Raw genomic sequence first — 27,539 nt, 5'->3', positions numbered from 1 at the left:
CTCCAGCCCAGGCTGGGGCAGGACTGTAAGACAGGCGCGGAAAGGTTTTCGGGATTCCAGGACTTGTGCCCTGGGGCCGGAAGGCACTCTGCCAGGCGCTCCTGCCCCAGGGTTAAGATTCCAACCCCGATCCTCTCCTGGGTCCCCACTCCCGGCACACCCTCCCGGTCTTCCCAGGAAGGTCTCCGCGGCCCAGGCAGGCCCCTCGCTGGAGCAGCGCTCTGCAGGCGAGAGGGCAGCGGCTGGCGGTCGCTATTATTTGGGCGCGAGTGATGCAAGACCCGCATAGCTGGGCGCTGAGTCAGCCGGGGCCTGGCGGGGGTGGGGGCGCGGACCCATTCACACCCCTCGCCCCCACCCCCGCTCCCGCCTCGGGCACAGTGGCGTCGGTCCGGGGCGGGCCAGAGCGGGGCGAGGGCAGGCGCGAGCCCCGGGCGCGCTCTCCACCTCCCCCCGGCGGAGCCCGGCGGGTCAAGGCTGGCGGTGACCGCACGACCGGCCGTCTACCCTCTAAGAACTCAGACACGGGATGAGACAGCGGGGAAGGAGGGACAAAATGGAAAAGTGCGCAGCGGCGCGCACAGGAGGAAGCGAAAAAAAAGGAGGAAAAGGGGCGAGACGAAGCGAGAGGAGGAGGAGGCTGGAGGGCGGGGAACGGGCGCGCGCGGGAGCGTGCACAGCGGGGCGGGGCGAACGGGGCGCGCACAGCCCGGGGTGGGGCGAGGGGGCGCACAGCCGGGCCAGGGCGGGGCGAGCGGGGGCGCGCACAGCCAGACCGAGGCGAGGGGGCGCGCACAGCCGGGGCGGGGCGGGGCGGGGCGAGCGGGGGCGCGCGCCTGCGCCCGCGGCCGGAGGGGCTTGTGGGTAGCGGCTGCGCGCGGCTGGAGACGGGCGCCGCGCGGGAGTGTGTGCGGGCAGGAGGCTGGTGGGACTGGGGCGGCTGGCGGCGACCATGGGTGCGGGCCGGCGGCGGCCGTAGCTATCTGAGCCTGGGTTTCAGCCTCCGCGGGTCCCGGCAGGGCGGGGCGCTCGGACCCCGCTTTCCCGCTCCCGCCCTCGGAGTCGTGCGGGGCCGCGCGCCGCGCGGAGGAGCGGACCGGCGGCGCGAATCGCGCGGAGGGGCGGGGACGCCGCCGCCTGCTCCGCGCCGCTCGGGCCGGGCCGGGGCGGCCCCCTGCACAGCGCCGGGCCCGGAGCATTACGGAGCCCCGGAACCGGAGCGAGAGGCGGGCGGTGGGCCCGGCCGGAGCCCCGCCCGGAGCCGGTGGGTCGGCGGCGGCGCTAGGCCCCGAGGCGGCCGGGCCGGAGCGCGGGCAGCGGGATTGCGAGCCCGGCGGCGGCATGAGCCGGCCCCCGCCGACGGGGAAAATGCCCGGCGCCCCCGAGGACGTGTCGGGGGACGGGGCGGACACCAGCCGCCAGAGGAAGCTGGAGGCGTTGATCCGAGACCCTCGCTCGCCCATCAACGTGGAGAGCCTGCTGGTAGGTGGCCGGGAGCCCTGCCTGCTCGCAGCTCAAACCTCCCTCTGTCCCGTTCCCCTCTGTGCCCACCCATCCGTGCGGTAGGTCTCGCCCCACCCCGCCCCGCTTCCGGCAGCCGGGCCCGGGTCAGCGACCCTACACTTCTGCGGCCAAGTTCCAGGATCGGAGTTCCACCTTCGCTTCTTCCTCGGCGGCCCCTTCCCTGGAGCGCCAGGAGGAAGCACCCCAGTTCTCCTCCCCGGCCACCCCCATTGTGGGAGGTCGGGCGGGGGACTTGCTGTCCCCCGTACCGCAGGCTGGCCAGTGTCAAAGAGTGTCATGCTGCGTGGTACTGGAGTCCCCGCGAGGGACAGTCGCGATGCGGTCCCTATTGGGAGTAAGTACCTCCTTACCTGGGGTACATGACCAAGAGCCGAAAGTCTTGCAGCGCATAGCTGACGTTTGCCTGTTCCCAGTCGTCTTGGGACATTCATAATTGCAACTTAGTGCCTTTTAATTTCGGTAAATTAAGTTATCCGAGATGTTAGCGCCGGAGCTGCAGGGTCAATCTGAACTCTGGAGCGCAATGTTTTTCCTTGCGTATCTTTCCGATGACGGCCTTTGAAACCCCGACCGGTAGCCCCCGACAAGTCAGTTGGCTGCTTGGCTGTGGATCGGGAGAGGATCGTGCCTTACAGATTAGAAATGCGGTGCTGAAGGCTTGAGTGATTCTTGTGTTTGTCAGGGTAGACGACTGCACTGCACAGACTGTTTGATCAGCCTGCAGTGGAGATACATTTGTGGGATAAGGAGGTGTGGATTTTTACTCTGAGGAGGATAAGACAGTGCGAAAGATACTCCGGTTATCGGAGAACTCTGGAGGACTGGAATCCGGGTGGGTGATCCTTGGATTGTTTTATGTATTCTTCACCAGGACTCCAGTTCTTTTTTCTGCCGGGAGAAATATAGTGACTTCCACGATGAGAAACACTGTCTCCTCCCTTTCCAGGGACTGACTTTTCTTGAGAAGCAGTTGGTTATCCTTTGAGGTTTCTGGACTCATTTGCAGAGTGACTCAGTGCTGTTTGACCAAAGTGCAGGAACTGACTGAAGCGCGCACATCTAGTGTGCAGGACGTAGAGATGTCCTGTGTTGTGTCAGACGCGTTTGACGTTTTCTGTCGCTGATTTTCACAGGATGGTTGGTGTGGTTTCCCGGTAGCATGACGCCCTCTGTAGAAGTCTTCAGTTGGCGGTGGGATTGGTTTGAGGAAGGGTATAGCTTTTCTTAAGCCAAAGTGGAGACTCTGGGCTTCTCTCCCAGCATTTTCACTGTGGTATTTTGCTTGCAAAACTTTGACCTAAGGCCAGAAAGTTCAGTTAAAAATAGCACAGCAAATCTCAAGTATTCATCAGGTTCATATTCAATCCCAGATAGAAATTTCTTACAATTTCATTTCCTGAGTCTTTACTGGTGTTAATCATAGTTATCAGGGTTATTCTGAGCTTGAACCTAAGCTATTTGTACTTGTAATATACATCCTGTTTTATTAAAGGGTTACCTAAATTATTAAAATGAAGACCATTTTAAAAACTGAAACATCACACATACTCAGTAAGCAATTCAGTCCATTCATTTGTTGACCACTAATCAATATATACAGCCAATACATTTTACACTTTTGTTAAGGTGATATATTACTGTTAACGAGAATTGACAGCATCAGACTTTATTATTGCTGTTTTTAGTTGTTTAAATACAGAATGGGGCAAAAGTAGTTTTACACTTAGGATGAGGCAAAAGTAGGTTTACAGTTGTGAGTACATGAAAGTTTATTCTTGTATTATTATTTACTAATTATTGTATTATTTTTGATACGAACAACTGTAAACCTACTTTTGTCCCCCCTATATATAGTCTCACAGAGTTAGCCTCTGTTTAAGTTACCATTTTGGTATAAATATATGCCTGAAAAAATTAAAATATAAAAATAATAAAATTACAGTGTACATATGCTTTGTCACTTAAAAAAATACTTAGTGAATATTAGAAACTGCATGTAGTCAGATTTATCTTCTCATTGTAGAGTGATTTCTGGCTGAGATGTCATGCATAGGACATTCTTCATGATGAATAATATGATATCATGTACCTGAATTTTCTTGTAGTACTATAATGGTTTTATTTTTAATTTATTTTTATTTCGTTTGGAATTCTGATGGAAAGTATGAAGTAGGGGTACAAAAATTTTATCAGAAGGTTTGACTAGTATTAGAGTCCCAAAACATTAATTGGGAGCCTGCCTCTGTTTATAGCTCTGTATCTTAATAAAACTTTCTATTTAGAGAGTGGTGCTTGGGGGGAGAGAGAGAGTGTAATGATTATGGGTTTGGTCTCTATTTGTCCCTCTTGAGTTTCTTCATGGAAATGCTACTTTACGACTATACTTAAAATCCTATTCTGTGCTGACATTAAAAATATGTATGTATGAGCTGTTAGTGATAAGGGCTACTGGTGAAGAGAATGTGAGTAACTCAGAGCAATTTTGTTCTGGTTTTTGGGGAAAACACAAAATAACATTTTCCACTGGTAGGTTAGCTCATATGAAGTTTAATATTTAAATCGATGTGAAGGCATGGTGGCATTTGGGGTTTTACTAAAACTGCCTCTTCTCATTTTGTCCTTGATTAGAGTCATTCTCCTTTCCTCTTATCTCTCCTTTTTCCCCCTCTCTTTAAAGTATGATTAAATTATGGGAATATATTTGTAAATTCTGCAGTTTTTTTAAAATTTTTTTATTTTTTACAGAGACAGAGAGTGGGATAGATAGGGACAGACAGGAACGGAGAGAGATGAGAGGCATCAATCATCAGTTTTTCGTTGCAACACCTTAGTTGTTTTTTGTTGTTGTTTTACAGGGACAGAGAGATAGAGAGAGGGATAGATAGGACAGACAGGAAGGGAGAGAGATGAGAAGCATCAATCATCAGTTTTTCTTTGTGACACTTTAGTTGTTCATTGATTGCTTTCTCATATGTGCCTTGACTGTGGGCCTTCAGCAGACTGAGTAACCCCTTGCTGGAGCCAGCTACCTTGGGTCCAAGCTGGTGAGCTTTTTGCTCAAGCCAGATGAGCCCGCGCTCAAGCTGGCGACCTCGGGGTCTCGAACCTGGGTCCTCTGCATCCCAATCCAACGCTCTATCCACTGTGCCACCGCCTGGTCAGGCAAATTCTGCAGTTGATTGTCCAAATTACCCTCACTTACCTTTGAAAAGCATTTGGCTCACAATGGTTAGTATTTCTCTTCACGCATGTTTGTGTGACGAAAAGGAAATACTGAGATTTGATTTTGGTTCATCATTTATAATCTTTTGAGGAATGTTTCTAAGTCCAAGAATGATTATATGGTTTGTTGATTAATTTTGGTATGGTATGGATTGTTTATTCAGATTTATAAAGTGCCTTATACTTTAATAGTTCATTTAATAGCTAATTTCTTTTATTATTTTTAAAAGATTATAGACTTGGAACTGATGTCTAACAATTTGTTATTTGGGGTTGTCTTTTATGCCATCAGAAAGAATAGCAGCCTCCTCCAGCCTTGCTTTATTGAGATGGAAATGGCAGAGCATGGTTAGCTTTTAGCTTAACCCTCTGGATAATTGTGCTGAGGAGTGTTTAATATACTGTGGTCCTCTTACATACATACTCCTTGGTTTTTTTTAGTTTATTTGATGGACTGAATACAGGCTCTTTTAGGAGATGGGTCATTTTTGTTTTCTTATTGTTGTGTCCTGTAAGTATTTGTTGAAAGAACGAACAATTCTTTTTTTTCCTTTTTTCAATTCTTTTTTATAGTAGATAGGAGTTACCTGTAGAAATCTATCCCTCCTTGAAGAGATGTTAAAGTACTTCCCCAAGAAACATTTTGATCTAAGTTTCTGTTACTTGTTTTTATCTATAGGAAGGCGGACAAGTAAACATCTGTATATGCAGAGAGAATAGGTTTGGGTGGTAGAATTAATTGGAGATCAAGCAGGAAAAACAAATTATTATTTGGATATTTTCTGTATTGTGCCGAAAGAGTTTGTCTTGGAAAGGATTTAAGCTAATTTTATTCAGTGTTTTAGGTGAAGTAAAGACACTTCGTGTGGGGGAATGACTAGCCTTTATCATTAATCTGTGTCATCTGTTCCCTTTACCCACTAGCTTCTCGTCTGGTTAGTCATATCCAGTTCCTTCTTATGTACCTAGCTGTGCCTGTGTTGAAACCGCACTTCCTAAGTAAGAGCCGTTGAAATTCTGGTGGTATGTTCACAGAATCAGATTCTTTAAAATGCATATTGGCTGTTATTAATAATTAAGGCAATATTTGTTAATAAAAGTAAAACCCAAACCAAAGGGCATGAGAGAATCTGAACAGAAATCAAGAGTGTTATTATGCCCTGGCCAGATGGCTTGGTTAGTTAGAGCATCATCCTGAAGCACAGAGAGAGATTGCTGGTTTAGTCCCCGGTCAGGGCACATACAGGATCAGATCCATGTTCCCATCATATCTGTCTGTCCCTTTTCCTCCCTCTCTCTCCCACTTGCTTTTTCTCTCTCCTTCTCCCTCTTTCGCCCTCCTTCTTCCATTTCTCACTCGCTCCTTCCCTCCCTCCCTTCCTTCTTCTCTCCTTCTCTTTCCTTCTCCCTTCCTCTTTCTCTAAAATCAATAAAAAAAAAGTTTTTAAAAATATTATATATAACACTCTGACCTGACCTGTGGTGGCGCAGTGGATAAAGCATTGACTGGAATGCTGAGGTCACCGGTTTGAAACCCCAGGCTTGTCTGGTCAGTGCACATGCCGGAAGCAACTACGAGCTGATGCTCCCCACTACTCCCCCTGTCTGTCTCTCTCTCTCTTTCCTCTCTCTAAAATCAACAACAAAAAATTTTTAATGTTATTACAGATCACTTTGAATGACTACTTTAAACATTTTTCAGATATTGTCAAACATTCTGATTGCTAGCAGTTTTATTTAGCTTTAAAATACAGGTTAAACCCTAGCTGGTTAGCTTGGTTAGTTGTAGCATTGTTTGCAAGTGCAGAGGTTGCGGGTACAGTCCCAGGTTGGGGCACATACAGGAACAACTCGATGTTCGTGTCTCTGTCTTTCTCTCCCAGCTTCTCCCCCCCAAAATACAGGGGTGGGCAAGAGGTTTACAGTTGAGTATGCAAAAAGTTTATTCTTGTATTATTATTTACTAATTATTGTATTATTAATATGATACAACTGTAAACCTACTTTTGCGTGTATATAATCATCTGTTTCTTCTTTTTCTAATAAAACCAGATGCTTACTTTTTCTTGGTTCCTTTGCATCATATTTAAAACAGTTACAGTAAGGGAATTTGGAGTTTTGGTAGTTTTCCTTTTACATCTAGTGGTGTTCAGTAGCAGACAAAGGAGAGCGATACATAGTATTTTGCTTTCTCTAAGTCCTTGATAATTGGTCGAATAAACAGTAGCCTGCAGATGTAGTGCAATTGACAAGGCATGTTTCAATCTCTTATTTGTGCTTATAGTTAGTTCAGAAATAAAGGTCTAGGAGTTGAATGTAGTCAGCAGGGATTTTTAACATAGGTATCGTTTACTAGTTTTACTATTTCTTTTTATTGAGGTATAATATACATACTACAAAAATTACCCATTGTGGCCCTGGCTGATGGCTCAGTGGATAGAGCATTGGCTGGGTCTATGGACATCCCACGTTTGATTTTCGGTCAGGGTACACAGGAGAAGTGACCATCTGCTTTTCTTTCCCTCCTTCTCCCCCTTTTCTCCCTTTTCCCCTCCCACAGCCAGTGGTGGCTCGATTGGTTCCAGCGTGGTCATGGCCCTGGGTGCTGAGGATAGGTCGCTTGGAGCTCTCAGGCACTATACAAATAGCTCAGTACTTGAGCATTGGCCCCAAATGGGATTGCTGGGTAGATCTCTGTCGGGGTACATGCGGGAGTCTGCCTTACTATCTTCCCTTCTTTCACCTAAAAAGAGAGTGAGTCAGAGGAGAGGGAGAGACAGGGACAGACAGGAACGGAGAGAGATGAGAAGCATCAATCATTAGTTTTTCATTGCACGTTGCAACACCTTAGTTGTTCATTGATTGCTTTCTCATATGTGCCTTGACCGCGGGCCTTCAGCAGACTGAGTAACCCCTTGCTGGAGCCAGCAACCCTGGGTTCAAGCTGGTGGGCTTTTCCTCAAACTAGATGAGCCCACACTCAAGCTGGCGACCTGGGGGTCTTGAACCCGGGTCCTCTGCATTGCAGTCCGACGCTCTATCCACTGCGCCACTGCCTGGTCAGGCCTTAGTATTAATTTTTTGAAGCATGTTTATTGAAATTGAAGTTTCTCCTTTAGCTTTAGTTTAGATGATTGCATTTTTTTGAGTTTTTATTAAATATAATCACCTATGGGACATTTGAATAGTGGAGAAAATTTTAGGAGATAATTCATTTACAATTTAAGATGCCTAAATATGTATATTAAAGAAGAATTAGGCCCTGGCTGGGGAGCTCAGTTGATTAGAACGTCATCCCCATAGGCCTAGGTTGCAGATTCAATTCCCAATCAGGGCATAAATGAAGTGGGACAACAAATTGATGTTAAAAAAAATAAAAGAAAGAAGAATGTAAAATATTTTTGGTTGGAGTGATATTTATTTTTCTAAAAGTGCACTAGAACAGTTGTCATGAACTTTGAGGTCTGCAAGCTCTAGTGAAATGTGATTTTCTATGTGAAACGCCTGCAGAAATATTTAAATTATTAGATGTATAAATGTTAGTATGATTTTGAAAAATGTTTCACCATTTTGGAATAACATAAAGTTACATTTGTGGCACTTCGTACTTTTATTCATTTGAATATATATGGCCATATTTTATTGTGTTATATGGTGAATTAAGTTCAAGTAGAAGTTAAGTGGATAAAAATGGTGTTATGGTTGACTAGTTTGCCATTGTTGAAAGAATAAATATTTAAAATTTATTTCTCTGTGAACCATTAGATTTCATCAAGTGCTTACAGGCCATACAATCGCACCTATAGGAATTAGTAATGATTAGAGAAAAAGATATAACAATTATAATTTTATTTCAAAGAAGTGAGATACCAAGTCAGAAACTGGGAAAAGAGGTAATGCAAAATAGCCTGACAGGTGGTGGCGCAGTCAGAGTGTTGACCTGGGACTCTGAGGACCCATGTTTGAAACCGTCAGGTTCTTGGCTTGAGCGCGGGAGTCACCAGCTTGAGTGTGGAATCATAAACATAACCCCATGGTTGCTGGCTTGAGCAAGGGGTCACTGACTTTACTGGAACCCACCCCCAACCTCCTCAAGGCACTCAGGAGAAAGCAATCAATGAACATAGTGCCATAACTCCCAAGTTGGTGCTTCTCCTCTCTCTCTCTCTCTCTCTCTCTCTCTCTCTCTCTCTCTCTCTCTCTCGTGTGTACGCAAAAGAGATAATGCAAAATATAGCCCTGACCACATAGCTCAGTTGGTTAGAGTGTCGCCCTAAGGCACAGAGCTTGACGGTTCAATCCCTGGTCAGGGCACACACAGGAACAAATTAATGTTCCTGTGTCTTTCTCTCCTTTTCTCTCTGTCTAAAATCAATAAATAAAAAATGAAAAAAAAATGCAAAATAAAAAGTGTTAATAACAATATTGCATCTATTCTAAATTTAGAAACATTTGTTTGGGTATTCAGAGTTTCTTTTAAATATCTAAAACAGGAACTTTGAATATTTGAATTTTGGCTTCTCAATAATTATAGTTCTCAAAACAGACTCACAAATTAATGTGCAAATAAATAATGATGAACTTTTCTCTGAACTTTTGGTGCATGCTATGATCCTATATTGTATTCAATGGGAAACAATTTTTTTTTGTCTTAACATTCAAAAAAAGTAATCTTAAAGGAGCTTTAATCAATGCACTGAAAATATTTCTTCTACTAAATTGAAACAGAAAGAAGTTGTGTGTGTGTGTGTATCTGGGAGTTTAAAAATATAATTTAATGTCCACATACTTTACATCCTGGTTCTTTTTTTTTTTTGTATTTTTAAAATTTTTATTATTGAATTTAATGCAGTGACATTGATAAACCAGGGTACATATGTTGAGAGAAAACTTCTCCAGATTATTTTGACATTTGATTATACTGCATACCCCTCACCCAAAGTCAAATTATCTTCTGTCACCTTCTATCTGGTTTTCTTTGTGTCCCTCCCCTCCCCCCACGACCCCTCTCTCCTTCCTTGCCCCATCTCCCCCCCCATCCACACTCTTGTCCATGTCTCTGAGTCTCATTTTTATGTCCCATCTATGTATGGATTCATATAGTTCTTAGTTTTTTCTGATTTACTTATTTCACTCTGTATAATGTTATCAAGGTCCATCCATGTTATTGTAAATGATCCGATGTCATCATTTCTTATGGCTGAGTAGTATTCCGTAGTATATATGTACCAAAGCTTTTTAATCCACTCGTCCTCGTCCTTTGACGGACACTTTAGTTCTTTCCAGATCTTCGCTATTGTGAATAATGCTGCCACAAACATGGGGGTGCATTTCTCCTTTTGGAGCAGTTCTAGGATGTTCTTGGGGTATATTCCTAAAAGTGGGATAGCTGGGTCAAAAGGCAGTTCGATTTTCAGTTTTTTGAGGAATCTCCATACTGTTTTCCACAGAGGCTGCACCAGTCTGCATTCCCACCAGCAGTGCAGGAGGGTTCCCTTTTCTCCACATCCTCGCCAGCACTTATTCTCTGTTGTTTTGTTGATGAGTGCCATTCTGACTGGTGTGAGATGATATCTCATTGTGGTTTTAATTTGCATTTCTCTAATGATCAGTGATGTTGAGCATTTTTTCATATGCCTATTGGCCATCTGTATGTTCTCTTTGGAGAAGTGTCTATTCATTTCTTTTGCCCATTTTTGGATTGGATTGTTTGTCTTCCTGGTGTTGAGATTTACAAGTTCTTTATAAATTTTGGTTATTAACCCCTTATCAGATGTATTGTCAAATATGTTCTCTCATTGTGTAGTTTGTCTTTTTATTCTGTTCTTATTTTTAGCTGTGCAAAAGCTTTTTAGTTTGATATAGTCCCATTTATTTATCCTGTCTTTTATTTCACTTCCCCGTGGAGATAAATCGGCAAATATATCGCTGCGAGAGAGGTCGGAGAGCTTACTGCCTATGTTTTCTTCTAAGATGCTTATGGTTTCACGACTGACATCTAAGTCTTTTATCCATTTTGAGTTAATTTTTGTGAATGGTGTAAGTTGGTAGTCTAGTTTCCTTTTTTTTGAAGGTAGCTGTTCAATTTTCCCAACACCATTTATTAAAGAGGCTGTCTTTACTCCATTGTATGCTCTTACCTCCTTTGTCAAATAACAGTTGTCCATAGAGCTGTGGGTTTATTTCTGGGTTCTCTGTTCCTGGTTCTTTTTAAGTTAAGAGTTTTCTAATCTGTATCTGTTAAATTCAGTACTTTAGGCAGTGATTTCCAAACCGTGGTTTAGACATAGGTCTCAACTGGAGATGTTTAGAAATATTAAAGACTGGCCTGACCCCCTCCCTCCTCCCTCCCCCCCTCTCCCCTTTCTCTAAAATGAGTAAATAAAATTTTATAAATATATATATATTTTTGGCTTTCCCCCCCAGACATTCTAATATAATTGCTGTGTGGTGGGACCTGGGGACCAGGAGTTGAAAAGTTCCACAGGTTATTCTCCAAGAGCATGAAAGTGTTGGAACCATTGAGCTGAGGGGTGCAGTATTGTAATTCAAAGATTGGCTGAGGGGCAGTTGGGTCCCAAATGTATCTGAGAAAAGGAGAACACTTCCTTTTTTCTCCTTTAGTTTTGTGGCTCCCTGAGGTTTGGATGAAGTCAGAAAGTCAGAATTATCTGATGGAAGCCAGAATCACAGCTAGGATGCGTGGTGGGAATGGTGTCAGAGCTTCTGATTTAGATGGTCTGTAGGGGCCAGGAGTTGGCATTTAAACAAGCATCTCAAGCGATTCTGATGCAGCTAATCTATAGGTCCAAGTCTGAGAAACACTAGGTGTTGTTTTGTGTACTGACTGAGGAAACCAAAAACAAATACCAGCTGAGATCTTATTGTATCTGTGGGAAAGGCTGGCATGTGGACAGATAGATACACGATCTTCTGAAATATCAAGTCATCACATTTTATATTTTCTTTTAGAGCTTCATAGGAATCAGAGCAAATCTCTCTTTGTGATTTTGGAAGGAAATTTAATTATCCAAGCTTTTCTGAAGGGAGAATGAGACAAGATACACTAAATAGTAATGAAAAAACTTTTTATTGTGATAAAATATAAAATTTCAATATAGAAATCTTATTACATCTTATTCTTCTGTGAGAAATACAGTCTATAGAGACTTACTGGCCTGGCAATAATGTAATTTTGATGTTTCACATGTAATAAATGGTGATGGGAAAAATAGTGACAGTTTGTTTACTCTTTGACAGTTGATTTGCTTTAGAAATAAATGTATTGTGCTTCAGAGCACACAGCACCTAAAGCAGGATGGTGTATGTATATTTGTGATTGTGCCTGTGTTTAAAACAACAATAAAATTCAGAAATTATTTTGTGGTCTCTTTAAAAGCAAGCAAAAAATGTAAAATATTCAAACCCATCAATTAAGCTATTTTGAAATCTTATTTTTAAAGCAGCCTTTAAGTTACTGGTTACATTAAGTAATTATCTTATAAGACGTTACTGTTCAGTTTTTTAGATTTTTAAACATGCACATTTGGTGCAATTACTATTTTTTTTCACATTTAAAATTAATTAAGAGATGACTAAACTTGTAGGCAATAGATAAGGTATGGTATATCAGATTTCCTGCTGCATGGCTATTTTAATTTTGATGGTTAAGGAGTATGTACATAATTCAGAAATTTGGAAATTAAAATGTACATTTATTGATTCTTGTGATAATAATTAGAGCCATTGTAATTATCTCTTTTTAGTATTTGAAATCTTTACCAACTCACTTTTTGTAGATTTTGTTTTATCTTGTGGCTAATAAAATTGCACATACTGTGGCCAAGGCACAATTAATTAATGTTTATGATACATAATAAGAGTATCTTTAAAGCCATAAAGATTTGTGTCATTTATCTTTTTAAATGTATTCATTCTTTCCAAATCATTGCTAAATAGAAAGGTAACTAACTACAAATGTGAAACAAATTTGAAACTGGGTGGCCCTTCTTTCAATGACTTAATAAACTTCTACAGTTATCTTTTTTTAAAATTTACTTACTGATTTTAGAGAAGACAGGAGAGAGAAATATAGACAGAAACATCAATCTGTTCCTGTGCCTTGACTAGGGATCGAACCCGCAACCTTTATACATCAGGTTGATGCTTAACTGAGTTGCCTGGCCACAGGGCTTACAGTTATCTTTAAAAGTCTGTTACATGTCCTAATATTTCATTAGAAGTGCTTTTCTGATTTAGAAACATCTTACAATCTGGTGATTAGAATCTCTATTTCATAATAAGTCAGTATACAAGATGCACCACCAGCATTTCTAAATATTTTGGTACTTTATGATTTGTTATAGTATGTCCTTGTTAAAAAAAAACTCTAAGGCATTATTTCTGACTATAGCTTAAACGGAATATATAATTCATGACTTCAACATTTAAAGTTAGAGTATGAATGTTTTGTTAATGTTATATGAAGGCTAAAGAAGAGTTAAATCACAAAAGAAAGATGATGCACTATAAAAGAACAAGAAAACTTAGCAAAAGAATTTTGCTGGTAGTTCTAAAAAACAGTTTCTTCTACAACTGTATATTTTTGTAAAAAGGGGGAAGCTATAATATTACAAATTGAAGACATTACCAAAAACAGATTTGTTTTTCGTATTTGAGACATTTCTGTAATAGAACAATGGATGATACAAATAAAACTAAATTTAGAACTAATAAAAGGAAACTAGTACAAAATGGGCTTATGAAATTTTCTTTAGAGGAAAGTCATAACGTAAAACACTGAGTAAATTTTTTTTTTTTTTGTATTTTTCTGAAGCTGGAAACGGGGAGAGACAGTCAGACAGACTCCCGCATGCGCCCGACCGGGATCCACCTGGCACACCCACCAGGGGGTGATGCTCTGCCCCTCCGGGGCCTGGCTCTGCTGCGACCAGAGCCACTCTAGCGCCTGGGGCAGAGGCCAAGGAGCCATCCCAGCGCCCGGGCCATCTTTGCTCCAATGGAGCCTCGGCTGCAAGAGGGGAAGAGAGAGACAGAGAGGAAGGAGAGGGGGAGGGGTGGAGAAGCAGATGGACGCCTCTCCTGTGTGCCCTGGCCAGGAATCAAACCCGGGACTTCTGCACGCCAGGCCGACACTCTACCACTGAGCCAACTGGCCAGGGCTAAAAAGTTAATTACTGATTTTTGGGGGGTTGGGAAGAGGGGATTGTTACACGTTTTAGCATAGGAAATTTTGTCTTTCAAAATAATATGGAGAATGTAGCTCCCTGGTATAGTGTTTTACAATATTGCTTTTTTCTTTTAGAAACAGAATTATTCGTTTTGGTTCAAGTTACAACACATCTATTAAAGGTTTAAAAATCCAAAGAATGACTTGCTTATTTCAAATCATTTTCTATAAGTGAAATTTCATTAAAATAAGTCAAAATGGATTGTATTTAATGTGTGTTGATTAATATGAAAATATGTTAATTTTGACTGACCAGGTGGTAGTACTGTGGATAGAGTGTTGGACTGGAATGTGGAGGGCCCAGGTTCGAATCCCTGAGGTCTCCAGCTTGAGCACAGGTTCATCAGTTTGAGCCCAAGGTCGCTGGTTTGAGCAAGGGGTCACTGTCTGCTGTAGCCCCCAGTCAAGGCACATATGAGAAAGCAATCAATAAACAACTAAGGTGCCACAAAGATGAATTGATGCTTCTCATCTCTTTCCCTGTCTGTTTGTCCCTGTCTGTCCCTCTCTCTGTCACAAAAAATAAAAATAATATTTTTTTTCCTTAAGAATTTATTTTGGTCTAGGGTAGTAAAGATGGATAAAAATGTAGAGAAATGACTTATTTTCAAGTGTATTTTTAAAAAAGAAGCAGAGTAGTATAATGGAAAGAACTCTGGCTAAGTCTGATGTTGCTTAATTAGATGTTTTATTAATTATCTCCTTGACTGCAAGTGGTATTTTATAAGACTCTATATATCTGTCTGCCTCAAGATGTGGGTTTAAGTCCAGTGGGAAACTGTGTGCGCTATTGTCCTGTAAACTGCCCAGAACTTGAGGCTTTTTACATAGTGCTGATGGACTTGTTTGTAAAAACATGTCTGTTGTTTCTGCCTGTGTCTTTGAAAAGACATCTGCATACAGAATCAGTCTCCTGATTACTCCTGTTACTATCTGTCCCCAAAGAGGTTGCATAGGACTCAGCACATGCTAGGTTCTCCAAAGTATAAAAATCAGTGAATGAAAATTAGTTGGCATTCTTATTTTTTAAATTTACTGAGCATAATTAGTTGTAATGGATGGACATTTGCACATATCCATTTTTTTTGGTTATTCTGTTCTATTTCAAGTGTCACTTTTTTCCAGCTGAAGTGTATTCTTTTTGAGTAGTTTTGGTTTTGAACTATCAAAACAGAGTCTGGTGTTCTTATATAATATAAAATTTCAGTAATCCTGATACATAAACATAAAGAACAGTCACAATAGAATTTTCAGTCCTTTGCACTATTCACTTGCAAAAATGTTATTCATGCTTCACATAAGATTTGAAGGAGCATTCAGGTTGTACTACCATTTCTTACCTGCAGATAACTTAAATAACTTTTGTCCTACATATAATAAAGGTACGGTAAGTTTTGGAATAACTAAATAGTATTAAAAATACTTTGGAAGATGCAAACTGCATATATTATGCTGTCTTACTTCTGATACAGATTTTGGTCTTTAGGCATACCAGGCTATTTATATTTTTATTATGTAGAAAAGCATATACAAACAGCATAGTAGTATATTATGTGATCGATCATTCAGCATTGGTGGTATTGTAATCAGCAACTATTTTGTTTTCTTTGATCATGTAATTTCAAAGCTGATTTTAGAATTTAGTTAGGATTTGGTAACAGAGCTAGCTGGGTCTTAAGTCTTTTGCCAACCATTTAACAACCGTATGTAATTAGAGTTTGTACTTCCATTGCGAGGAAAAGCTGTATTAGTATCCAGGCCTATTTCAAATGGATGTGAAGAGAAGCCCGTTGGCAGCCACTGCTATCGTGATACACTGTACACTTCCCTGATGTGGCATTTATGAGTTAGGAAATGAATTTTATCTACTCCTATTTTTAAAAAATATATTTCAGTGGTTTTTCTTAGAATAGAGACCTCAGCATAGACTACTTTCTGTCTTGTGGTTTGTCTGTGTTTAGGTGCCTATCTCTGTCTCCTGGGTTAGAAGGAAAGGAGGGGGAGGGGTTTGGAAGGCCCTTAGGATCCGGAAGCAAAATCTTGGTCAAGTGTGTGTCTTGCAGATGATGGGCTTTGGGGGATAGAGGCTTCTTCAGAGATGTAAGAGAAAGAGAGTGAGCAGAACCAGGAATAGAGGAGAGGCAAACAGCTTTTTGCTGGTAACTGACTGTACCATGTATTTTTATACTCTTTGCTTTTGTAATCTACCTGGAATCAACCCTCTCCTTTCCTGCTTTGTCAGCTTAAAACAAACAAACAAAAGAAACTTCATTTTTTTAAGCTACAAAAGTAATACATGCCTACTTTAAAAATTAAAGTTGGCCCTGGCCGGTTGACTCAGTGGTAGAGCATTGGCCCAGCATGTGGATGTCCCGGGTTTGATTCCCAGCCAGGACACACAGGGGAAGCGCCCATCTGCTTCTCCACCCCAGCCCCTCTTGCTTCTCTCTCTCTTCCTTCTCCTCCTGCAGCCATGGCTCTCGATTAGAGCGAGTTGGCCCCAGGCTCTGAGGACAGCTCCATGGCCTCTGCCTCAGGTGCTAAAAAATGGTTCTGGTTGCAACTGAGCAAGGACCCCAGATGGGCAGAGCATTGCCCTCTAGTGGGCTTGCAGGGGGATCCTGGTCGGGCGCATGTGGGAGTCTTTCTCTGCCTCCCCTCCTCTCACTAAATTAAAAAAATAAATTGCTAAAAATTAAAATTCACAGAAGTGTTTATATGTATAAATTCTCTCCTTAGCCCTCTCTACTTGTTCTCAATCTTTGGAGACAAGCACTTGTAACGCTTTAGTGTATCCCTTTCCCTTTTTCTGTACATGTAACGTAATGGTATATCCCAGTGGTCCCCAACCTTTTTTGGGCCATGGACCGGTTTAATGTCAGAAAATATTTTCATGGACTTGCCTTTAGGGTGGGACAGATAAATGTATCACGTGACCGAGACAAGCTCAAGAGTGAGTCTTAGATGGATGTAACAGAGGGAATCTGGTCATTTAAAAAAATAAAACATTGTTCAGACAAATATAAATAAAATGGAAATAATGTAAGTTATTTATTCTTTCTCTGTGGACTGGTATCAAATGGCCCACGGACCGGTAGCGGTCCATGGCCCGGGGATGGGGACCACTAATATATCTGTTCTCATTGCATATAAAAACCTCTAAACTGGGCTTGCCTGGTCAAGGCACATATGGGAGTTGATGCTTCCAGCTCCTCCCCTGTCTCTCTCTCCTCTCCCTCCCTCTCTGTCTCACTCCTCTCTAAAAATGAATAAATAAATAAATAAATAAAAACCACCTCTAATACTTGTAGGGTTTTTTAAATACCAAAATGCAAATATACCATACCTATTGTTCTGTATTGGCTTTTTAAATTTATTCTGGAGGTTGTCCAGTCAGAACTTAGAATTCACTTACTTGTTTTTAAAGGCTGTGGAGTATTTCATTATCTGAATTTGCCATAATTTATTTTACTATACCAATATTAATAGACATTTAGGTTTTCTTCTGTTATAAACATTGCTACAGTACATATTTTTGTGCATATACAGTGGTACCTTGAGATACGAATTTGATTTGTTCTGTAACCGAGCTCGTAAGTCAGTCAACTCATCTATCAAACTGCCGATACTGGAACCGTGTGCCAACATGCCAAATAGCGGCAGCTTCCCGAATCACTACTCCTATCTTGGAATTTTGCTCGGATCTCAAACAAAAATACAGACCTAGTCGCAGCTTGTATCTTAAAAAATTTGTATGTTGGTCTGTTGGTATCGCAGGGTATCACTGCATGTGAATATTTTTATCGATTTCTAGAAATGGAATTGTTCAAGTACAAATTTAAAATTCCATGATCTTAATTTTTTTACTCCCTCCTTCCCTCCCTCCCTCCCTCCCTCTCTCCCTCCCTCCACCCTTCCTTCCTCCCTTCCTCCCTTCTCCCCTTCCCCCGTCCCTTCCTCCTTTCTCCTTTCTTTCTTCCCTTGCTCCCTCCCTCCCTCATTTCTTTTTCCCCTTTCTCTCTCTCTCTTCTTTCTTTATTTCTCTCTTTCTTTCGAGACAGGAAGGGAAGACAGAGATAGAGGGAGGAGAGAGATGATAAGCATCAACTTAGAGTTGCGTCACTTTAGTTGTTCATTGATTGCTTCTCATAAATTCCTTGACTGGGGAGCTAAAACCAAGACAGTGACCCCTTGTGCAAGCCAACGACCTTTGCACTTAGACCAGTGACCTTGGGATCATGTTGTGCTCAAACTGGCAACCTCGTGCTCAAGCTGGTAAGCCAGTGCTCAAACCAGTGACCTCTCCAACCTGGGACCTCAGCCTCTCAGGTCAACACTATCCACTGTGCCACCACTAGTTAGGGTCAGTTTTCCTTTTATTTTTTAAGATTTTTTAAATTGATTTTTCAGAAGCGGGCAGTGAGAAGTATCAACTCATGGTTGCTTCACTTTAGTTGTTCTTTGGTTGCTTCTCATGTGTGCTTTGACTGGGCAAGCTCAGGGTTTTGAATCGGTGACCTCAGCATTACAGGCTGATGATCTATTCACTGTGCCACCACAGGCCAAGCAATTTTCCTTCTATAAAGACTGTAATAAATTGAACTCTCTCTCTCTCTCTTTTTTTTTTTTTTGTATTTTTCTGAAGCTGGAAATGGGGAGAGATAGTTAGACTCCCGCATGCGCCCGACTGGGATCCACCCGGCACGCCCACCAGGGGGCGACGCTCTGCCCCTCCGGGGCATCGCTCTGCCTCGACCAGAGCCACTCTAGCGCCTGGGTCATCCTTGCTCCAGTGGAGCCTCGGCTGCGGGAGGGGAAGAGAGAGACAGAGAGGAAGGAGAGGGGGAGGGGTGGAGAAGCAGATGGGCGCTTCTCCTGTGTGCCCTGGCCGGGAATTGAACCCGGGACTTCTGCACGCCAGGCCGACGCTCTACCACTGAGCCAACCGGCCAGGGCCTGAACTCTATCTCAATAGTCTCATATCATTGCTAGGCTGAGTGTCATCAGCTTTTTATTTTATTTGTCAATCTGATAAGTGGAAAAAAGGCCACTCTCTTTGTTTCTATATGCATTTTAATATTTGATTACTGAGATTGAAGACCTGTTATTAATCATTACTGGGTTTTAGTTCCCCTTGAAGAGATACCTTGGGGTTATGTTCTCTTTGAGGTCTTCTCTAATTCCCTCAATCTAAGCAGTGATTTTCTTCCTCTTTTTTGATCACATACCACTTTATATTTCTATTATATGCAATCATAATCATATTGTATTACAATTAGTTACTTATATACTTGATTAGTAGGTCCTCTAGAGCAGTAGTCCCCAACCTTTTTTGGGCCACGGACCGATTTACTGTCAGAAAATATTTTCATGGACCGGCCTTTAGGGTGGAACGGATAAATGTATCACGTGACCGAGATAGGCATCAAGAGTGAGTCTTAGACTACGGATGTAACAGAGGGAATCTGGTCATTTAAAAAAATAAAACATTGTTCAGACTTAAATATAAATAAAACGGAAATAATGTAAGTTATTTATTCTTTCTCTGTGGACTGGTACCCGTTCGCAGCCTGGGTTTGGGGACCACTGCTCCAGGGTTTTGAACATACAGTATTCGTTTCTTTAACTTTTATACAGTGGTACCTTGAAATACGAACAGACCAACATACGAATTTTTTAAGATATGAGTTGTGACTTGGTCCATATTTTTGTTTGAGATCCGAGTGAAATTCCGAGATAATGAGTCGTGATTCGGGAAGCTGCCGCTAGTTGGCACGTTGGTGCACGGGTCCAGTATCAGCAGTTTGATATATGAGTTGACTGACTTACGAGCTTGGTTACAGAACGAATTAAATTCGTAACCCAAGGTATCACTGTATCTCAGTTTGTTGGCAATATGGGGACTAAAACCTATTTTCTTAGTTTTAGGGTAATGGGGCATAGTGCGTTAAATACAATTTACTTTTTATTTCAGTTTTATTAAGATATAATGGACATACCACACTGTGTAAGTTTAAGGTGTACAGTGTAATAACTTTTTTTTGTGTGTGTGTGTGTGTGTGTGTATTTTTCTGAAGCTAGAAATGGGGAGAGACAGTCAGACAGACTCCCACATGCGCCTGACCAGGATCCACCCGGCACGCCCACTGGGGGGGGGGGGGCAACGCTCTGCCCCTCCAGGGCATCGCTCTGTCACTACCAGAGTCACTCTAGCGCCTGGGGCAGAGGCCAAGGAGCCGTCCCCAGCGCCCGCGCCATCTTTGCTCCAATGGAGCCTCGGCTGTGGGAGGGGAAGAGAGAGACAGAGAGGAAGGAGAGGGGGAGGGGTGGAGAAGCAGATGGGCGCTTTTCCTGTGTGCCCTGGCCGGGAATCGAACCCGGGACTTCTGCATGCCAGGCCGATGCTCTACCACTGAGCCAACCGGCCAGGGCCACAGTGTAATAACTTGACTTGTATGTATTGCTAAGTGATTACCACAGTAAGTTTAGTTAGTATCTATCATCTCATGTTAGTTGTATAGTAGTCATCTTGACACCTCTTCCCAGTGTCTAGCACAGAGCCTATAGCACTTACTATGTATGAGTTTAGGAAGCTTCAGCAAATGGGCGTCTATATGTAAGGTTTGTTACTCCCTCTTTTTTGGGGGAAGGGAGTGAGTTGGCTCTTAATGACAATAGTTCTAGTTCAGTTCAGCCTTTTCATTTTACAAACGAGGAATCATGTCTAAAGGAGGAATGTCTTACAGGTTATGAGATGTTTTCATTTTTTTACTGTACCCTACTAGGTAAAGAAACATAGCAAAACTCCCAACTGGGGTCACTTAGATGGTCAAGGACAAGTGTTGATTTCTTCAATTTGAGGTAGAGGGTGACCTTCCTCAGTTCTTATGGACTAGGCTCCAAAAATGAGGCTTTTGCCTGGTGGCCATAGCATGCAGCCTTAAGCCAGCACAGTTCACCCAGACTTCACTTGGCTTCTTCCAAAAAGGTATGAATGTTCTCACACACTAGAAAGACTTTTTCTTTTTTTTAGATTTTATTTATTCATTTTTAGAGAGGATAGAAAGAGAGAGACAGAGAAGGGGGAGGAGCAACTCCCACATCGGTCTTGACCAGGCAAGTCTGGGGTTTCGAACTGGTGGCCTCAGCATTCCAGGTCGACACTGTCCACTGTGCCACCACAGGTCAGGCTAGGAAGACTTTTCTAATCTTAGTTATTCCAGGCACTGGCTGACTCCTGAGCATGCTGATGATACCTTTTCCAGGGAACTCTTGAGACCTATTTAGCCACCTTCCCATGAAGTGACCTCACCAAATCTCATTTCATTGTTGCCCAAATACAAGCCCTTTAATACACACCTCCTCTTACTCAGTATACACCCCCCCCCCGTTCTTCCCCTTTTACTCAAACATTTGTCACCCTTGTTCTAAGGTTAACATAATTACTTGCATCTTCATATTTTTTACTGAATGTGACCTTATCTTTGCTTAAATAACACCTGTCTCTCTCATGAGGGAAAGCCCTCTCTAGTGGAACTTGTACGTTCTTTTACTAGTCTTAGTGTAGGAAAGGGTAGGAGGGGGATTCCTTCTTAATTTCGCACAATTGGTGCCTGTCTAACCTTCCTGTTAGAATTCCTGTTGAGTCTCAAAATACACACGTCTTGCTCATTGAGGACCTAGGCTTCTGGCTCATAGTGTTTCTTTCCGTTCAAGGCTGCACCACCAAACAGTATCCAGGACCCTGGCCTCACAGGGTCCTCATCTCTCATGGTTTTTATCTTCACTTAATTCATTTACTTCTATGAAGCGATTCTGGACCTCACCGGAAATCAGCTTTACCTTTGAGATCATTAATTGAACCACTCTGCTCCTGACACTATTCTTTTTTCCTTTTACTAAGTCTGTGCATTGGTGCTTTGGAGATCTGCAGTTTTTTTTTTATTTTTATTTTTTTACAGAGACAGAGAGAGTTAGAGAGAGGGATAGACAGGGACAGACAGACAGGAACGGAGAGATGAGAAGCATCAATCATTTAGTTTTTTGTTGCGCGTTGCAACACCTTAGTTGTTCATTGATTGCCCTCTCATATGTGCCTTGATTGCGGGCCTTCAGCAGACTGAGTAACCCCTTGCTCGAGCTGGCGACCTTGAGGTCTCGAACCCGGGTCCTCCGCATCCCAGTCGACGCTCCATCCACTGCACCACCGCCTGGTCAAGCGAGATCTGCAGTTTTTTTACCTCTCTCTACCGAATGCTTCTTGTATTTGCAGGCAAGAAGTCATTTCGCATCACTTCTTATGTCTTGCCAGACTTCTCAGTTTCCTTGCCCTGTTGAATTTCTATCATACGCATCTGGCAAAGCTTAGATTTTGGATCAGTTTGTCTCCCTAGCCAACATAAAAGGTGTTGAGCCCTGATGGGGAGAAATCGCAAAGCTACCCAGATTAGTGGTGCTTTGAATTCATGGTCTCCAGTTCTTGCACAAGCTGACCTGGCTGCAGAACAAGTCTTTTATTTTATACTGGGCTATTTTAAACATTCTTTTTTCTTTAAAGAAACACAGTTTTCTCCACAGATGGTCTTTTTACTTCATGAGAAAATAGAAGCCATTAGAAGGAGATCCCTTAAATTTCCTGTTACTTGACTCACCAGTTATCTCCTCTGTACCATTTGTTCTTCCTTTTCCTTCTGTTTCCATGGATGTGAGTGCAGCTTTCTGCCCCAGGCTGCTTCTCCAACTGTGCTTTGTCTACTCTGCTCACAAAAATAGGGGATCAGGGAACGTGCAGACACTCCAGGACTCTCAGCCTTTTGTCTAGTGCATCTTCACCAATGAAATAAAAGTTGGTTTTGCATCTCATTTGCATAGTTGAACAACTTTCTTTGACTTGTTTGCTTTTCAAATGTTGTTTAATAAAAAAATCAAATGCTTTTTTTTATTGCTTCCTATTCATTTTGGAATATCCCCTAATTTTGGTGAGCAGTGTATTTGTCTTCAATCTTTCTGATTCTTTCTCATCTTGCTAAACATGTTGAAGTCCTTATCTAAAACAAATCTAGAAAAGAAATCTCAGTTCTTCCTAGCTTCTACCCCCTCCCCTTATCAGCAAAATAAAGCCCTGAACTTTTCTGCTGCCTTTCTGTTTACTCCTTAGTACACCACCTGTCCTCTTCCAACTCACTAACATTCTTGCTTCAAGATAATGCTGCTTATTTCTGATACAACTATCAGAAATAAGTGTTAAGTTCTTGACACATCAAATTGCTCTTTTTCTGAGATTATTTATTTATTCATTTTAGAGAGGAGAGGGGGGGAAGGGGGGAGGAGCAGGAAGCATCAACTCCCATATGTGCCTTGACCAGGCAGGCCTAGGGTTTCGAACCAGGGACTTCAGCGTTCCAGGTTAATGCTTTATCCACTGCGCCACCACAAGTCATACAAATTGCCCTTTTCTTGGTTTCTGTGAATACTCAGAGCATATCTAACTCTCTTCAGGCCCCTTTGCTGCCTCTTCCTCTGCTAAATGGGCACTTTCCTTACTTATTTTAACATCTTTGCTTTTTATCTATTTCTAGGGCTTTTTAAAAAATCATTTGCATGTTGGCCCTGGCCGGTTGGCTCAGTGGTAGAGCGTCAGCCTGGTGTGCAGAAGTCCCGGGTTCGATTCCCGGCCGGGGCACACAGGGGAGGTGCCCACCTGCTTCTCCACCCCTCCCCCTCTCCTTCCTCTCTGTCTCTCTCTTCCCCTCCCGCAGCCGAGGCTCCACTGGAGCAAAGATGGCCTGGGCGCTGGGGATGGCTCCTCGGCCTCTGCCCCAGGCGCTAGAGTGGCTCTGGTCTCAACAAAGTGACGCCCCCTGGTGGGCAGAGCGTCGCCCCCTGGTGGGTGCGCCGGGTGGATCCAGGTTGGGCCCATGCTGGAGTCTGTCTGACTGTCTCTCCCCGTTTCTGGCTTCAGAAAAATACAGAAAAAAAAAATCATTTGCATGTTGATGACTTCCATTTTTTCATCTGAAAGCTTGGCTCTGAGCTTCAGGCTCACATATCAGCTACCTACTGGGCATATTCACTTGGATATATCACAGCTACTTCAAGATCAACATATTTATAAGTATATTCTTTCCTTCTTTGCTCTCAGATCTTTCATTTTCTCTAATCTTGGGCTTAGTGATTGCTTCCACTATCCAACTTGGGTCGAGCCAGAAATCTGGGTATCTTGTTATCCCTGGCCTTACATTCAGTCAGTCACCAGATCCTGTCAGTATTACCTCCTAAAAATGATTCACTTCTTTTCCATCCTGCTGCTACTATCCTACTTTAAGTGACCATCATATTTTTTCTAGATTGTTATGATATTGTCTTTTCCAGTGTGTTTTCTTCCAGCCTGTCTAGCCTTCTATCCATTTTCTACTCTACAGCCAAACTACTTATAAGATGCATGTCTAATCATGTTATTCCCAAACTTAATGTACATAAGTGACTAATTTCCCACTTGATCAGGGAAAAGTTTAAAATGCTAATTATTTCTTACAAGGTTGTTAATGATCTGACTTCTTTTGACTTCTTCAGTCCTACCTGTAGTCACTGACTTCTCCCCTTCCTTCCAAATTCTATCCATATTAGTAACTTCATTTGCAGTGGCTTTCTTCCTATCTCCAAGGTATCTCACACATCCCTCAACTTAAAATATAAAAATGCTAACTTCCCAAATATTACGAATATGCAGTATGTGGAACTACTTTGGCCTCGTTGTACTTTATTTGGTTTGAACTTAGATTCTGAATGGAGAAGACAAATATAATACACACACACACACACACACACATATAAATATATCATGTTGATGATCCCATGCTCAAGCCAGTGACCCCACACTCAAGCTGGTGACCTCGGGGTTTCAAACCTGAGCATCCCAGGTTGATGCTCTTATCTACTCTGCCACCACCTGTCAGGCAGTACTTCATTCCTTGTTATATTCTCTAGTTTTTTGAACATAATGAATACAGTTTAACTGTTTTGATTCTCTTATTTATATCGTGTCATTTTCTGATCAGTTTCAATTGTTTTTCTACTTATTACGTGTTGATTTTATTTTTTGTTTCTTGGCTTATGTGATAATTTCTCATTGGTTGTCAGATATTAATTAATTGTACCTTTTGTGGGGGGTGCTAGATATTTCTCCATACCAGTCTTGACCTTGGTTCTAGGATGTGGTTGTGTAATGGTCCCTGTTATTCAATCTTGGCTGAAAGTGGAGGCTACAGATATTTTAAACAAATCTCCTAAACATTAAAGACAAACCCATTCTCAAACTAGAGTAAGAGCTATATGAGATAATTTTATTATGTTCTGTAATTTATGTAAAGTGTTTATCTCAGCACTGGCACATGGCAGAAGTGTTTGCTTTTATTACTCTTACTTTCTCATCAAAGGACCTATTGTTGATGTCTTTCTTAAATTTAAATGTTAAATTATTTAAGATGAGGTGTAATCCAGTTAGTTCCAACTGCACCATGAAATAGTGCTATTGAAGGAACTTGGTATAGTGGTAAAGAATACTGGAAAAAAGAGATACATTGGCAGGTGTCTGTGTTACTCTACTTCCGTACTGGGAGAACTCCTGTGATTTAATTGGTTAGTACTGAATAGAATAAAGACACACATATACATACACTTTTTTTTTAAAGCAGTTTTTCATACTGTGTGTGATTGGCCTCTTGAGTAAGTTGTGGCTTGTGAAATGTGAACTTTGAGTAGCATTGAGGGAGCCTCTTTATCGGAAACTTACATATCCCTTTCTTGTCCTTTCTTTGTAATGGCTGGTGTTGGTGCTAGCTGTCCTGCTTTTTGAGGTAAAAGTAGTGTATTCAGCTTGATTGTAACAAAGCTGCGGAATCTGGGTCCCTGAGGATCATTGGAGCTACTATAAACCTTAACTGTTTTGAGGCAGACATATGAGGGACATAGTGTCTTTTGTAGCTGAACCTAATTCAAAAAGATATTTAAGTTACTGTCGTTTCTTTAATTTTGCCAAGGAAGATGTTTAGAAATGTGTAGCAAAGGGCAACTTCTTTGGGTTTGTTAATAACCTTTAAAAAGTTATAGTTACCCTTTATTAGAGTTCCTTTTTTTGTATGACTTGTTTTATAGACATTTTAATTCCTTCATGTCTATTTACAAAAATGCTGCAATGTTGTATTTTCTGTTTACTGATGCAATTGAGGTTAAGAAGTTATGTAACTTGGTAGTAGTGGTAGATTTCATATTCTACTTCAAGTCTTTCTGACTCCAAATCACACTTTTCCACTAAGCCATGACTCTTCTAATGCCTTTCATTTAAATCTATTATTCAGACACCTTCTGGTTGGTAAGTTAATCTCTTTACTTAAGGGTCTGTCTGTACAGGTTACTAAAATTTTTTTCAACATTATCTTTTTTTTTTTTTTTCTTTTCATTTTTCTGAAGCTGGAAACAGGGAGAGACAGTCAGACAGACTCCCGCATGCGCCCGACCGGGATCCACCCGGCATGCCCACCATGGGGTGACGCTCTGCCCACCAGGGGGCGATGCTCTGCCCCTCCGGGGCGTCGCCATGTTGCGACCAGAGCCACTCTAGCGCCTGAGGCAGAGGCCACAGAGCCATCCCCAGCGCCCGGGCCATCTTTGCTCCAATGGAGCCTTAGCTGCGGGAGGGGAAGAGAGAGACAGAGAGGAAAGCGCAGCGGAGGGGTGGAGAAGCAAATGGGCGCTTCTCCTGTGTGCCCTGGCCGGGAATCGAACCCGGGTCCTCCACACGCTAGGCCGACGCTCTACCGCTGAGCCAACCGGCCAGGGCTCAACATTATCTTTATTTTTAAATTTTTATTGAGTTAGAACAAGGGGGAGAGAGAGAGAGAAACATCAACTTTTGTTCTACTTATTTATGCATTCATTGGTTGATTTTTTTTAACTTTTTTTTTTAGATGATCAAATTTAACAGGGTAACATTGCTCAACTAGAGTACATAGATTTTGGACAAACACCTCCACATATTTGGACAGTCGATTATGTTGTATGGCTATCAGGTGACTAAATTAATTGTTTCAGGGCACTTGTTTTGTTTGCTTATAAAAAAATAATGAGAAGTTGAACTTTTCTGAATATGCAAAGTTGAAAACCACCATAAACCCTAGATTTGTGGTCATTCAACCTTAAGGTTTATGCTGTTTGTAGACCATGGTTATTCTGAAGGCCTCAACCTAGCCTTTGCTTCAGACTTGTAACTATGCTAAGCTTCCTTCATCAGTTGAAGATTTAGTTATAGGTGTGTTTAATTTCAAGTCATTGTACTTAGGATCTGAGGAAAAGACTCTTACTAGTCAATTTCTCATCTCAATTCATTGAGAAGTTCTGATGGTTTTTGGTTGTCATTTTCTTACTTTTAGCCTACTCTTATTGTTCTGTAATGACATCACAGGACAAACATCACATCCGAAGAGCATAAGAGTGCCAGGAATTACTGAAAATGCATGATCACATACAACATTTACTTCTTAAAAAA

The 27,539-nt window shown here is 42.1% G+C and overlaps 1 protein-coding gene across 1 annotated transcript in view; it reads left to right on the top strand.

Annotated features, from left to right (window-relative positions):
• Positions 1-844: 844 nt before the first annotated feature.
• The window catches only part of ROCK2 (Rho associated coiled-coil containing protein kinase 2), a 117,569-nt gene continuing 90,874 nt past the window's right edge, over positions 845-27,539 (top strand). The window contains exon 1 of the mRNA XM_066237491.1: positions 845-1,482. Within this exon, the coding sequence (XP_066093588.1) occupies positions 1,342-1,482 (141 nt within the window). The 5' untranslated portion in view covers positions 845-1,341. The remainder of the gene's footprint in view (positions 1,483-27,539) is intronic.

This window comes from Saccopteryx bilineata, chromosome 6, assembly GCF_036850765.1.
Source record: "Saccopteryx bilineata isolate mSacBil1 chromosome 6, mSacBil1_pri_phased_curated, whole genome shotgun sequence".
NCBI lineage: Eukaryota > Metazoa > Chordata > Mammalia > Chiroptera > Emballonuridae > Saccopteryx > Saccopteryx bilineata.
The sequence above is the reverse complement of the archived record's forward strand: the minus strand, read 5'-3'. Positions and strand labels throughout refer to the sequence as shown.